Source organism: Macrobrachium rosenbergii, chromosome 9 (genome assembly GCF_040412425.1).
Source record: "Macrobrachium rosenbergii isolate ZJJX-2024 chromosome 9, ASM4041242v1, whole genome shotgun sequence".
NCBI classification, from domain to species: domain Eukaryota; kingdom Metazoa; phylum Arthropoda; class Malacostraca; order Decapoda; family Palaemonidae; genus Macrobrachium; species Macrobrachium rosenbergii.
Genome location: NC_089749.1, coordinates 42,548,150 through 42,561,396, shown reverse-complemented (window position 1 = coordinate 42,561,396; position 13,247 = coordinate 42,548,150). Strand labels below are relative to the sequence as shown.

Genomic DNA, 13,247 nt, shown 5'->3' with positions numbered 1-13,247 from the left:
GGACCGTGACTTGGAGGGATCTGAGGGTCGTACGCCCAAAGACTCGAATATCCCCAGATTATAGTGGCACTTTGTGGAGATCATTAGTCTGATACGGCAGTATAACAGTCTCGAGGGTGATACCTTGGCTTTTCCTGCAGACTATTCATCAGCCATCGAGTGCTTTTGGGGACTCCATAAGGAACCCAGGGTTTTGATGGGCTTGCCTTGGCCGAGACTTTCTGAAGGGGTCCTGGTCTAAGTGAATAATTAGTTTCTGCGCATTAGAATTCACTTAGGTCTAGCCACTCTTGCAAGACACTTCCTCTGCCTCTAGCTTGCAGGTCTTGGCCACTGCCAGTGGCCAAGACTGGGCAATGTGGCAGCGATATGGAGCAGAGACCTGGGTAGTAGATGTTCTTTGGGTAAGATATCTGCTACCCCTCGAGTCTTCATTACCCCTCACCCTCGACCCGGTCCACTTCCAGACTTACGTTCCTGGCTCTTAGAAGGACCTCGCCCTTTGGGAAGAGGTGAATGCAAAGCTCAAGAACGGCACTGTAGAAGTCGTGAAAGCTCAGTCTCCTGGGTTTTACAGCCTCCCCTGAACTGGTTAGTTTGCCAGACCCAGTCCAAGATGGAAACAGTACAGTCTGTACTCAATTCCATTAGGAAGGGCGGCTTCATGCTTTTGGTGGACTTGAAGGATGTGTATTTTCAAAAACCCATCCATCGATCCTCTCACAAGTACTGTACCTCCACTTTACCCTCGGGGAAACAATGTTCCACTTCAGGGTACTTAGTTTTGGGCTCTCAGCTGCTCCTCAGGTGTTCACTTTTTGTTTACCCTAGTCTTAGTTTGGGCCCATTCGCAATGGATATGTCTGTTAAGGTACCTGGATGATTAGCTGGACCTGGCGAGATCCTTGCCGCAGTTACTTCAGGACAGGGATCGTCTTCTCAAATTTTTTCAAGACCTGGGAGTGGTGATTAACTTAGAGAAGTCGTATCTTGCGCCCAGGCAGAGGGTAAAGTATATGGGCATGCTGATGTATATGGATACAACAAGAGTCTTCCCTTGGGACTTGCATATCAGCAGGTTCAGAGAGGCAGTGCAGAATTTTCTGTCACAACAGGAACAACCTGCTCCGGAGTGGCAAGTCATTCTGGGTCACCTGTCATCCTTGGAGAAGCTGGTCCCTCATGGGTGGCTTCTCCTACGTTTCCTTCAGTAGAGAATGGAGGCGTTTTGGTACCCAGCAAAGGACCCTCCTTTCTTTCTAGTTCTCTCGAGGGAGGTAAGGAAAAATCTAGCTTGGTGGTTAGATGACAGGAACCTCCACTTAGGGGTTCTATTAGGCACTCCACCTCCTAAGATGCTTCTGTTTTTGGATGCATCAACCGAGATATGGGGCACACACCAGGAGGAGTTGCTTGTGTCAGATGTGTGGGACCAGAATGACAGGCCCCTCCACCTCTGTCCTGGAACTCAAGGCAGCTGTTTTAGCCCTTCAAGGGTTTTAGGACCAAGTGGTGGGGCACTCTGTGTTGTTGATGAGCGACAGCACCACAGTGTTGTGGCAGACAAGCTCAGTCGCCAGAGTCAGGTGATAGGGGCAGAGTGGTCACTACATTAAGACATCATGGAGAGGCTCTTCGATCTTTGGGGCCTTCCAATGATAGATCTTTTTGCAACCCTGTATAACAGGAAGCTACCAGTGTTTTGCTCAATTGTACCAGACCCATGGGCGGCAATGGAAGATGCGTTCCAGCACCTATAGGACAACTTAGAAGCATATATGCCTTCCCTCCATTGTGCCTGATTTGTCGGGTGATCAACTGGGTTATGGTCACCTCAGACCTCAAGTTGACTCGGGTGGCTCCCAAGTGGCCACATGCTGAGTTGTATCCAGACCTGCTAGCTTTGTTACCTGAGGTACTGAGAGAAATTCCCATGTGGAACAGCCTTTGCCAGCTGCATGTAGAGAGGTGTCTCCAGGCAGTGGAAGGGCTGGCACTTCATGCCTGGAGACTACAGTCACCACCCTACTTATGAACATTCATAGATATGAACAGACAGGGTCACAAGTTCAGATTTTGCTCTGCGTGCCTGTTCTTCTAGTAAGAGTTTTTGCAAAGAACAGAACTCAAGGGAGAAAAAACTGTTCCTTTGCCCCATTCCCTGAGTATCCAAAGTATTCTCATGATTAACTACCATGTATTCTTAAAATCACGAGAATACTCGTTTATGCTCATGAAATATTCCAACTTGTTTTTATCTTCCTGATTTAGCTCGTTCTTTGTTGACTTCCCATTTTCTATACTCCCCTCCCCATGGAAAACATTTAGTATGCATTTTTGTCAATAGATTGCAGTGTGCATTGTTGCTTACTTTGTGAACTTTCAGTGTCAGATGATGCTCATGCAAAATTCCCCCAAAGTTCATAACTTTCAAACATGGAAAAAACCTAAATTTTGATTGTTGCATGAATCTAAATTTTATTTTCTTCTTTTCGCCTTTCTAGCATCCAAAATAATTCTTTATAATATTGCATGATTTAAAAATGCAGTGAAAATAGTTTATAATCTATGACTCCCAAGTTAACTCAGTAATGCAAACATCATCAAAAATTATGCGATACATATTAAAAACCAACTTACTAACAATTCAGGATACGAACAGCCTCGTGGAACATAACTCGTACTTAAGTAGGTGGTAACTATTTTTTCCACCAATGTTTTCTTCCGGTGGCCAACTGTACTTGTCATTTGCGCTAATCCCCATGTACAGTTGCCATCCTACTTTCATGCTGGCTGTCTTGCCTTCTTCCCTTGGGATTTCCACATCCTCAATAGCATACACTTCTACACCACTTATCATTTTCACTCTAACACTACCATCTCCATTCAAGTACCACTTCCCTCTAGCACTTCTGTCTCCCTTCATTTCTATCACATCATCTCTCAGGTGAACCACTATCTTATTTTCTCTCAGAAACTTGTAACCTAACAACACATCATACCGCTCACCGTCACTATCTGTCATGTAAAAGTCTATTTCATTCATACTCACTTCACCTATACCACACACTTCGTTACCTCTAGCAACTTCTGGTACCTGCAAATCTCCAAGCCCTCTTATATAACTTACTTGGCTGTAAGGTTCTTTTGCACCAGGCAATTTTTCATACACACTGTTGTACACAATACTCATAGCACATCCAGTGTCAACCAAAGCTCCCAGTACTACTCCCAACATTCCATCTTGACACTCAAATACTTAAATTTCTCACCAAACTTATACCCACAAATCTCCATAGGGGGTTAGTGGTGTCAGTGCACCTCGCGGGGTTCATCCCTTTGGCCTCAGCTGCAACCACTGTTCCTTTTACTGTACCACCATTCATATTATCTTTCTTCCATCTTGCTATCCACCATTTCCTAACAGTTATTTCGTAGTGCAACTGTGAGGTTTTCCTCCTGTTACACCTCTCAAACCTACCTACTCTCAATTTCCTTTCCAACGCTGAATGACCTCATAGGTCCCAGTGCCTGGCCTTTGAGCTAAACTGTGTATTCTGTAAGAAGGCAAAAGAACAGAGAGGTTGTGCAGAAGTTCCTTTCTCATCAGGAACAACCTGCTTGGCTTTGGTAAGCTGTCCTAGGTCACCTTTTATCCTTGGAGAAGCTGGTTATGTATGGGCGCCTTCATGCGCATTCCCTTCAGTGGAGGCATAGAGGGTTTTTGTCCCCTGCGACAGACTCTCCCTTCTTTATTGTTGTTCTCTCAGATAGTGAGAAAGGACCTTGTTTGGTGGTTGGATGCCAGTTACCTCACGATAGGGGTGCTGCTTGGCACTCACCTAGAGATACTTTGGTTCTCTAGTGCATCTCACAAGGGGTGGGGCACACACCTGGAGGAGTTGTTGGGGTCAGGTGGATAGAACCAGGATGACTGGCACCTTCAAATTAACATCTTGGAATTATAAACAGTATTACTTGCTTTGCAGGAGTTCCAGGACCGAGTGTTAGAACACACTGTGGTGTTGATGCGGTAGAGGCATATGTCAATAAGCAGGGTGGGCTGTCTGTCTTCCACTACACCAGTTGACAATGCAGGTGCACAAGTGAGCAGTGGCCCACTTGACAGAGCTGTCACACAAGTACATTCTGGGCTCACGGAACAATGTGGCAGACAAGCTCAGGAACCTGACACAGGTAATAGGGATCAAATGGTTCCTACACACCTGTCTAGTGTGTTTGAGGTTTGGGGAACTCAAAGCATAGACCTGTTTGCCATCAGACGCAACAGAAGTTGATAGTTCCCAATCTTTGGGCTGCACATAGGACAACCTCAATGCGTATGCTTTTCCGCCATTTTAACTGATATAAAAAGTCATCAGCAGTGTACTGATGACCCAGATCTCAGACTAACATTGATGACACCAAAATGGCCTCATGCAGTGGTACTCAGAACTGCTAGCTCTACATTCCAAGACTCCAAAAGAGCTGTCCCTATGGTGCAAGCTGTTATGCCAGTCACACTTAGAAAGGTACCACCAGGTTGTGAAGTTGCTGGTCCTTCATGCCTAGAGGCTACAGTATTCAGCATCTCCTTTGAATGAGAGCTTTTTTGCCAAACTGCATGAGAGGTGTCTGAATACTTAAGCAAATTATCAACAGCTGTTTACTGTGGGAAATGGCCAGTCTTCTGAGGTTGGTGTTGTAGATATGTTATCTTCCCAAGAAACCAACTCTTCAACAAGCAGTGAACTTCCTTGTTTTCCTTAGCTGAGAGAAGACCCTCTCCATCTCGGCCATTAAAGACTACAAGTCGGCCTTAGGCCAAGTACTGTGGCTTAAAGCTGTAGCTCTCTCCTCCTCATGGCAGATCGCCATGCTCCTGAAGAGCTTCAAACAGTCTTGTTCCCCCAGGGAACTCAAGCCCCTGAGTGGAATGTGACTTGTTCTGAGGAGTCTTACTCACCACCTGTGTGAGCCTCTCAGACAGTTGTCAGACAGGGATGTGACCTTTAAGACTGTTTTCCTCCTTGCCCTGGATCAGCAAAGGTAATAAGTGAGTTTCATGGCCTCTCCTTCAATGAGGGGATGGGGATCTGTTTCTCACAGAATTTTCCCAAAAAAGACTCCGAGTCCATCGGTCCTTGACATGAATTTTAAGTCCTTGATCCCCTCCCTAGAGGACTATGATGGTAATGATCCAGATGAGATGCTACTCTGTCCCGTTAGGGTGTTGCAGTACTACCTAAAGAGGACTTGACTCCTTAGGCCTGAGTGTTGATTACTCTTCGTTAGTACTGGTAAGGCTAAGGAAGAGATGTCCAAGGACGCAATTTCTCTGTGGCTCCGTGAGATGATCCAGCGAGGAGGGCGAGTGTACAGTCCGCACGAGAGCTCATGAAGTCAGGGGCATCACCTCAACTGTGGCATTCAGGAAGAACCAGTCAGTACAGTACAGCGGGTGTTAAGTGCAGCGGTCTGATAAAGTCAGACCATGTTCACTTCATTTTACCTGCTGGCCGTTGCCCACAAGTCCTTGGAAATGTTTTCCTTGGGTCATGTGTAGCTGCTCAGCAGTTTGTGTAGCTAGCCCAGCTCCCAAAAGGAACAGGTGGCACCTCATCTAAGGTTTTTTGGTGAGTGAGTGAGTGTGAGTGATTGATCCTCTCCCTATTTCTCATTTCCTTTCTCTCGCTTAGGACAGAGAGTAGGAATTCTGGCTAAGTACACACTAGACAGATGAACTGTGGAAGTAAGTTACATTATAGAGGAGCCGGTCCTTGATTAATGAGTTTTAGTTTAAGGATGCATGTCCCCGCCTTCCTCCTGTCTATGGGAGGAAGGGACAGACAACACGAACCTGTTGGTTGCAGTAGCTGGGTCTGGTAGTCTCTGACATTCCGTGGTTTTCCAGTCTTATCAAGTAATCGTGTACAAACCCATTATACTTGATAGCCCGGAAGTCAGGCTACTGCACATCCCAAATGTACAGCATACTAGAGGTACTAAGTCCCTTTCTCTGCTCCTCTCTCGGACCAGGAAGGGACATTCCAGGTTAGTTCAGAGAGCACCCAGATTTCCTCCCACCAACTGGTATGTCTCAATGTAAAGAACAAAAGTTTGTATTTGTGTAGTAACAAATAGCAAATTTTAAAAGTATTTTAATTTGTATTTTTTTAATTTGTATTTTTCCTAAAATACAAACCGGAAGTTTTTTACGTAAAGCCTACTTCAGCCACAAGTCTCATCTGGCACCTGGACTGAAAGGCAAAGTGGAGTGCAGACCAACAGGTGGTTGGAGCTTCTCTCCTATCTGTCAGTGGTTAAGAACCTTGTCAGTAAGTTTTCAACGGCTGTTTCAGCTCACATTTGCAAGTTAAGAAAAATAAAATTATTGGAGAAAAAGACACTGCATCGAGCCTCTGTCAAGTCCAGACGTCTTTCATGAGACTCTGCCTGACTTTTGCCATTCAAACTTTTATTGATTAAACTTGAGTGTATTCCTTTGTTGATTATGTATTTGTGTTGCGTGTTTCGTACCTATCGGTCAAATAAGGCTTCTTGAAAAGAATTGAGTTTTTTCCTTGCCTCTATGAATACTGTTTTCACAGACACCTAACATGAGTTGTGTCCTCTCCCATTGCCGCTTTTGTGTCATTATATGTTAACAAAACATAAACTACTACTGGTTGATACTGCTGGTAGTATTTAACTGAAATGGTAAAGAGATGGGTTGAAATATGTTAGTACAGTAATACCTTGATCTTACACGATTCGAGTTGCGTAAATTCACAGACACATGAATTTTTCACTGGAACCTAACTAATTGGCATATGTGATTTTTTCACAGACACACGAAATTCTCGAGAAACCCTGCAGAAGTGGTCATGTTTAATTTTTGAAGTAATTTACAAGTTTTCTTGCTTTTATGTGTAAAATCTGTATGAAAAATAAAATCTGTATGAAAAATGCATTTCATGCTTTTATGTGTAAGATCTGTATGAAAAATGCATTTCATGCTTTTATGTGTAAAATCTATAAAAAAATGCATTTCGTACTTTTATGTGTAAAATTTGTATGAAAAATGCATTTTTGTACATGCAACTTACCCGTCAGATATATACTTAGCTATAGTCTCCGACGTTCCTGACAGAATTTCAAATCTCGCGGCACACACGGCAGGTAGGTCAGGTGATCTACCCTTCCCGCCGCTGGGTGGCGGGAATAGGAACCATTCCCGTTTTCTAATCAGATTTTCTCTGTCGCTGGTTCCGGCAACATCTGTTGTTGGTTCCTCCTGCTTTGATTTTCGTTTCTCGCTTGCTGAGGATCTTTTTGGACGGATTTTGGTGACGTATTGGATCTTTGGCTTGGCATACGCTATTGTGGACTGTTTTTTGGATTTTTCTTTTAAGATGTCTGATATTAATGTTACACCTGTGTTTCGTGTGTGTGTTAGGCAAGAGTGTAAGGTGAGGTTGCCGAAAGCTTCAGTAGACCCTCACACTGTATGCATGAGGTGTCGGGGGAATGATTGTTCATTGGACAATAGGTGTAAGGAATGTGAGAATCTGTCTGAGAAGGAATGGAAGGTTTTGACTTCTTATTTGAAGAAGCTTGAGAAGGATAGAGCTAGGAAGGCTTCCTCTAGAAGCTCTAGTAGGTCTCGCTCTGCTGAGCTTGGAGTAGAAAATAACACTGTAGACTCTCCTAATACTCTGGTTTCAGCCCCTTCTCCCTTCACCGAACCTGCGGATTCGTCTTCTGAAATGGCTGCAATGAAGGCGGAGATCCTTAGGATGAAATCGCAACTGCGTGCGATGAAAGAAGGTAAGAGTGACAGTGATGTGTGCAGTGTCCCCAGTGCAGTGGAGGGGGCGTCTGATTGGCTCCGCATTGCTCCTAGGCCTAGACCTCTTCCAAACTCCCAGGACCAGTGGAGGAGGAATGTCGAAAGCCGCAAGGAGGATGTAGAGCATCCCCAGCGGTCAGGCGTCCCTTCGGCAGATCCTGTTGTTGCATCCCAGGCTGCCTTGGATCACCATAGAAAAGGCATCCTGAGGAAGTGCTTTTCTGCGTCTGACTCGTCTTCTCCGAGGCACGGTTGGAGTTTGGCTGAGGAGTCGCGCCCTCTGAAGAGGTCCTGGAAGGCTCCCAGAGGAGTAGCATTTTGGGGGAAGTAGTAAGAAAGTTCGCGTCTTCGAAAGGCATGAAACTGATCCTGATCGCCCCGTTTTGGCCAGCTCAAGATTGGTTCACAGAGGTACTGGAATGGATGATGGATTTTCCCAGATCGCTTCCACACAGGAACGATCTTCTCAGACAGCGTCATTTCGACAGATTCCACAAGAATCTCCCCTCTCTCAATCTGACTGCCTTCAGACTATTGAAGGACTGGTCAGAGCGAAGGGATTTTCGCGCAAGGCTGCAAAGGCTATTGCCAGAGCCAGGAGAACCTCAACCTTGCGCGTCTACCAGTCTAAGTGGGAGGTTTTTAGAAGATGGTGCAAGACCCATAAGATATCCTCTTCCAGTACCTCTGTGACAGGCATCGCTGACTTCCTTCTGTACTTGAGGGAGCTGTGCAGCCTTGCTGTACCGACAATCAAAGGTTACAGGAGTATGCTGGCTTCAGTATTCAGACACAGAGGTCTGAATATCTCTGAAGATAAAGACCTACACGACCTCATAAGGTCTTTTGAAACGTCTAAATCCAAGACCTCGAAGCCTCCCAGTTGGAATTTGGATGTAGTTTTAAAATTTTTAATGTCCAAGAAATTCGAACCTCCTCAAAAAGCTTCCTTCAGGGATCTGACCAGGAAGTCACTGTTTCTCTTTGCTCTGGCTTCTGCTAAGAGAATAAGCGAACTACAGGCTTTAGAAGGTAGGGTTGGGTTTAAGAAAGACTCAGCTATATGCTCCTTCAATCCCTTCTTCTTGGCAAAGAATGAAAACCCTTCTAAACCATGGCCAAGAAGCTTCGAGCTAAAAGGTCTCTCGTCAGTGACAGGGCAAGAGTTGGAGAGGACTCTGTGTCCGGTTAGGAGCCTCAAATTCTACCTTGATAAGAAGAAACAGCTGGGAGGTACAGTCGAGAGTCTCTGGTGCTCAGTCAGGGATCCTACTAGATCGATCTCAAAGAATGCGCAAGCTTTTTTCATTAAGGACGTCATCAAAGAAGTGCATCTGTCTTGTGAGGATGAGCACCTAAAGCTCCTTAGAGTGAAAACACACGAAGTGAGAGCCATTGCGACATCTTTGGCTTTTCACAAGACGTTGTCTCTCCAGACTCTTATAGAGGTGACTTACTGGAGGTGTAATTCAACTTTCACATCTCATTATTTAAGGGATGTTAGAGTTACGTATGATAAGTGCTTCTCTCTAGGAGCGTACGTATCTTCGGATTCGGTGCTGGGACAGGGAGCTGAAACTAATCCTTTATAGTTTAGCTATTTTAGTTGATTTTAATGCTTTGTGATGTGTATTTTTATGGTTGATTGGAAGAGGGTGTTGGAGTAAAGCCCCCCTTTCGATTCGTAACACTAACAAGGTTAGGCTTGGTCAGGTGGTCGGGATTGGTTGTTATGCTCCTTGTTGTTTTTTATTGATACCTAGCTCTGTCATGTAAGAGGGATAGTCTCCATTGATATGATTCAGGTAAAGGCTCTGTCATGTAAGTGGGTCAGCCCCCATTGACACGATCCATAATAGGCTCTGTCATGTAAGTGGGTCTTCCCCCATTGACACGATCCAGAAGGGCTGTCAGTCATAGGTCGCATCCTCGCTGAAGCTCTTGAGGCAAGCAGGCTCATAGACAGTATCCATGAAGTCTTCTGCCCAATCAGGTAAGAACCATGGTTTTGTATATCCTACAACATATGTTGTTTCCTGTTTTTTAGTTATTAGCTGTCTCTTGCCCTCCTCCAAGGGTGCCAGTCAGCTAAGTATATATCTGACGGGTAAGTTGCATGTACAAAAATTATATTTTTATGATAAAATAAAGTTTTGTACATACTTACCTGGCAGATATATACGATGAACGGCCCGCCCAGCCTCCCCTCAGGAGACAGGTGGAAGAGAAAATCTGATTAGAAAACAGGAATGGTTCCTATTCCCGCCACCCAGCGGCGGGAAGGGTAGATCACCTGACCTACCTGCCGCGTGTGCCGCGAGATTTGAAATTCTGTTGGGAACGTCAGAGACTATAGCTAAGTATATATCTGCCGGGTAAGTATGTACAAAACTTTATTTTATCATAAAAATATAATTTCATGCTTTTATGTGTAAAATCTGTATGAAAAATGTATTATTGTTATTTTTGTACATGCATAAATATGATGCAAAGGTAATTTCAGCACATTCAGTTAGTGTACTTTTACAAGATGTGATACCCATTTGCAAAGTTACTGCACTTTTCAAAGATGATACCCCTGCAGAAAATGCTTGTTTGAAGTACATTTATAAGTTTTCATACTTTTAACTGTAAAATTGATATGGAAAATTTATATTTATATTTTTGTACATAAATATCATACAAGTATTATGTCCATTCGCAAAGTCTTTGTCACTAGGACTTTACATGATCTTAAGATGAGGTTGTTCAGTTGCGCTCGTTCGATAAAATGAATTTGTTAACGTAATATCAGAGATGTAACTAAGAGTTGTATAAGTGTCATTCTTTGAAAATTACTTTGTTAACCTCAGAGAAAAGTGCTGGTGCAATCTGTATGTGCATGTAATTACAGCACGTTCAGTTGGTGTACTTTTACAAGATGTGATACCCATTCACAAAGTTACTGCACTTTTCAAAGATAATAACCCTGCAGAAAGTGTTTAATTTTTAAGTACTGTTTTATAAGTTTTCGTGTTTTTAGGTGTAAAATCGGAATGGAAAATTTGTATTTATATATTTGCGCATAAATACGATACAAAAGCAGCACAGTTACTATATTACAGTATATATATATCTCTCTCTCTCTCTCTCTCTCTCTCTCTCTCTCTCTCTCTCTCTCTCTCTCTCTCTCTCTCTCTCTCTCTCTCTCTCTCTCTCTCTCTCTCTCTCTCTCTCTCATTCGTAGTTAGCACTCAAACATATTTTTACAACTTATTATTTCTCTATACATCATTACCTGTACGGTATATAATTTTAAATTGATTGAATTTTACCTGTACTGTACTACTCTACGAACATTATTTATATGTTTTCGTTATTTTATTGAATTGTACCCTTGTTATGACTGTGACGCATGAAGTTTACTTAGTGACACAAAGAAAACTGTTTTTACTCTTAATTGAAAAAGAAAATGGCGTCCCATGAATTAGTGGTAACATTAGTATACGTACACACCTATTGTAAATGCGCTATTTGAAACTGCAGTACTCAATTTTTATGTCAACCATTTATTTCCTTTTTAAGGGTAATAAGCTAGATTTTAAATAAAATTACACTAACTTTAGTTCATTTAAAAGTTAGCTTAATACCTTGGGAGCATGATTAGGGTCATATTTAGTACTTAAACTCTGGAAATAAACATTTATTAGCATTTTTAAGGACCATGCCAAACTTACGCGAAAATTCACCTTGCACGAGGGGCTTCGGAACCTAACCTTGCATAAGTTCGGGGTATGACTGCACATTATAAACACAGTACCCCTTAATATTGCTGGTATAATGTTTACTTGAAATGGGAAAGAGACGTTGTTAGTTGTCATTCTTGGCACCAAATTTCCTGGATAGAAGTCAACAAAAAGACAATCTTTTGCCTGCGTGTTTATTGTAGCCAGCATATTAATTGAAGCAGGATACAGTATATGAAAAATATAAGCAGATGCCCAAAATAGAATTTTGTGTAGAAGGAAGACTCAAGCAGCTGACCTATCAAAAGAGGGGATTTAGATTGTACAGAGAAAATAAAGAATGGATATGGCTTACATATTTAATACTCAGAATTGAACATGTTACAAAGTTTTCTATGTTTTGGTGTTATGTAAGATCTCTTGCTTATATATATGAGACTTACATATCATTTCTCATATCTGGATTATTTCATGTTCGGTATATTGTTATTTGTAGTGGATCTGATGAGGTGTTTAGTTATTATATCTTTAGATTTCTTTGAGAAGTGAGAGGCTGTTTTGGAAGTAAATATTTTCACTTTAGGTACTATTATCATTTCAGACTTCTGGTCGACTGTATCCCATACAGCTGAATGAAGAGATGGAAGTTGGGATATTTGGAAGGAAAAGTGGAATCAGTTCAGGACAATTATCTAAGTGTTGTGCTGCTGTTATTGTTGCTCTTGATACAGGGGCTCTAATGGCTGCTCACACTAAGTTCCCTGGAACGTTATCTATTTTGTGTCATCCTGAGGAAGCAGTTGTTTGGTCTGGAGTTGTTAAAGGTATAGTATTTTGCAACTGTTTTGTACAGAAGTCTCATTAGTTATTAGTATCTGAATTTATTAAATAGTAATAATATAAGAAGAAAATCTGGAGTTCATAGGAAGAGTTTTAAGCAGAATCCAGTGTCATTCAGTTATTCAGTGATGGTTATCAGCTTCCGTTTTTGGATATGAGTCCCCCATTGGTCTGACAGCCATTTGACTTTGATCTTATGGGATGAATAGAAAAAGACATGATTAGGTTTGTTTTTACAACCTCATCATTTTTGTTCTCAAGGTGACAGGTGGTTTTTTCATCCTTGGTCTCAGCCTACTAAACCAGTACTTTAGACAGATCCCTCCCAGTTTGCTAGACCATCCAAAATAGGGATTTTTATATAAGTAACTTACCCAGTAATTACTTAGCTAAGAGTTTCTAATTCAACGGCAGCTTCAATTTTGAAATTCACAGTAGCGACAGTCTTTTGTTTATGTAGGTGACTAACCCTGCCCACTTTCGGGGTGAGAGGGAGGAACAACTTAGCCAAGAGCTTCACTTTTGTTTCTGCCAGCTTAACAGCAACACAGTGTTAAGAAGCAGCTCGATTTTGGTTTTCAGTGTAAGATTCTTACCTTTTGGTGATGTATTTTTGGCACGGTAGCCTTTGGATTTATATGCTTAACTGATTTTTGTGATTTTTTTACTGTTGTTCTCCTAGGAGATTTACTTATTTTGACTCAGTTAGTTAGTAACAATGTCAAGTATTAGGCATTGCAGCAGAGGCTGCAATACTCGCATGACCAAGGCATGTTACGATTCACACACTTTATGTACAACATGCAGAGGACAGTTTGTGCAGTTGAATT

General features: G+C 42.5%; 1 protein-coding gene across 5 annotated transcripts in view; it reads left to right on the top strand.

Moving 5' to 3' along the window:
- The window catches only part of LOC136841732 (uncharacterized), a 72,329-nt gene that overhangs the window by 33,266 nt on the left and 25,816 nt on the right, over nt 1-13,247 (top strand). For 3 of the 5 annotated variants that reach the window (XM_067108987.1, XM_067108988.1, XM_067108986.1), the window contains one exon: nt 12,179-12,401. In XM_067108987.1, coding sequence (XP_066965088.1) covers nt 12,179-12,401 — 223 coding nt within the window. Of the gene's footprint in view, nt 1-12,160; nt 12,402-13,247 lie in introns of all 5 variants that reach the window. The other 2 variants (XM_067108985.1, XM_067108984.1) reach the window with 1 other exon arrangement.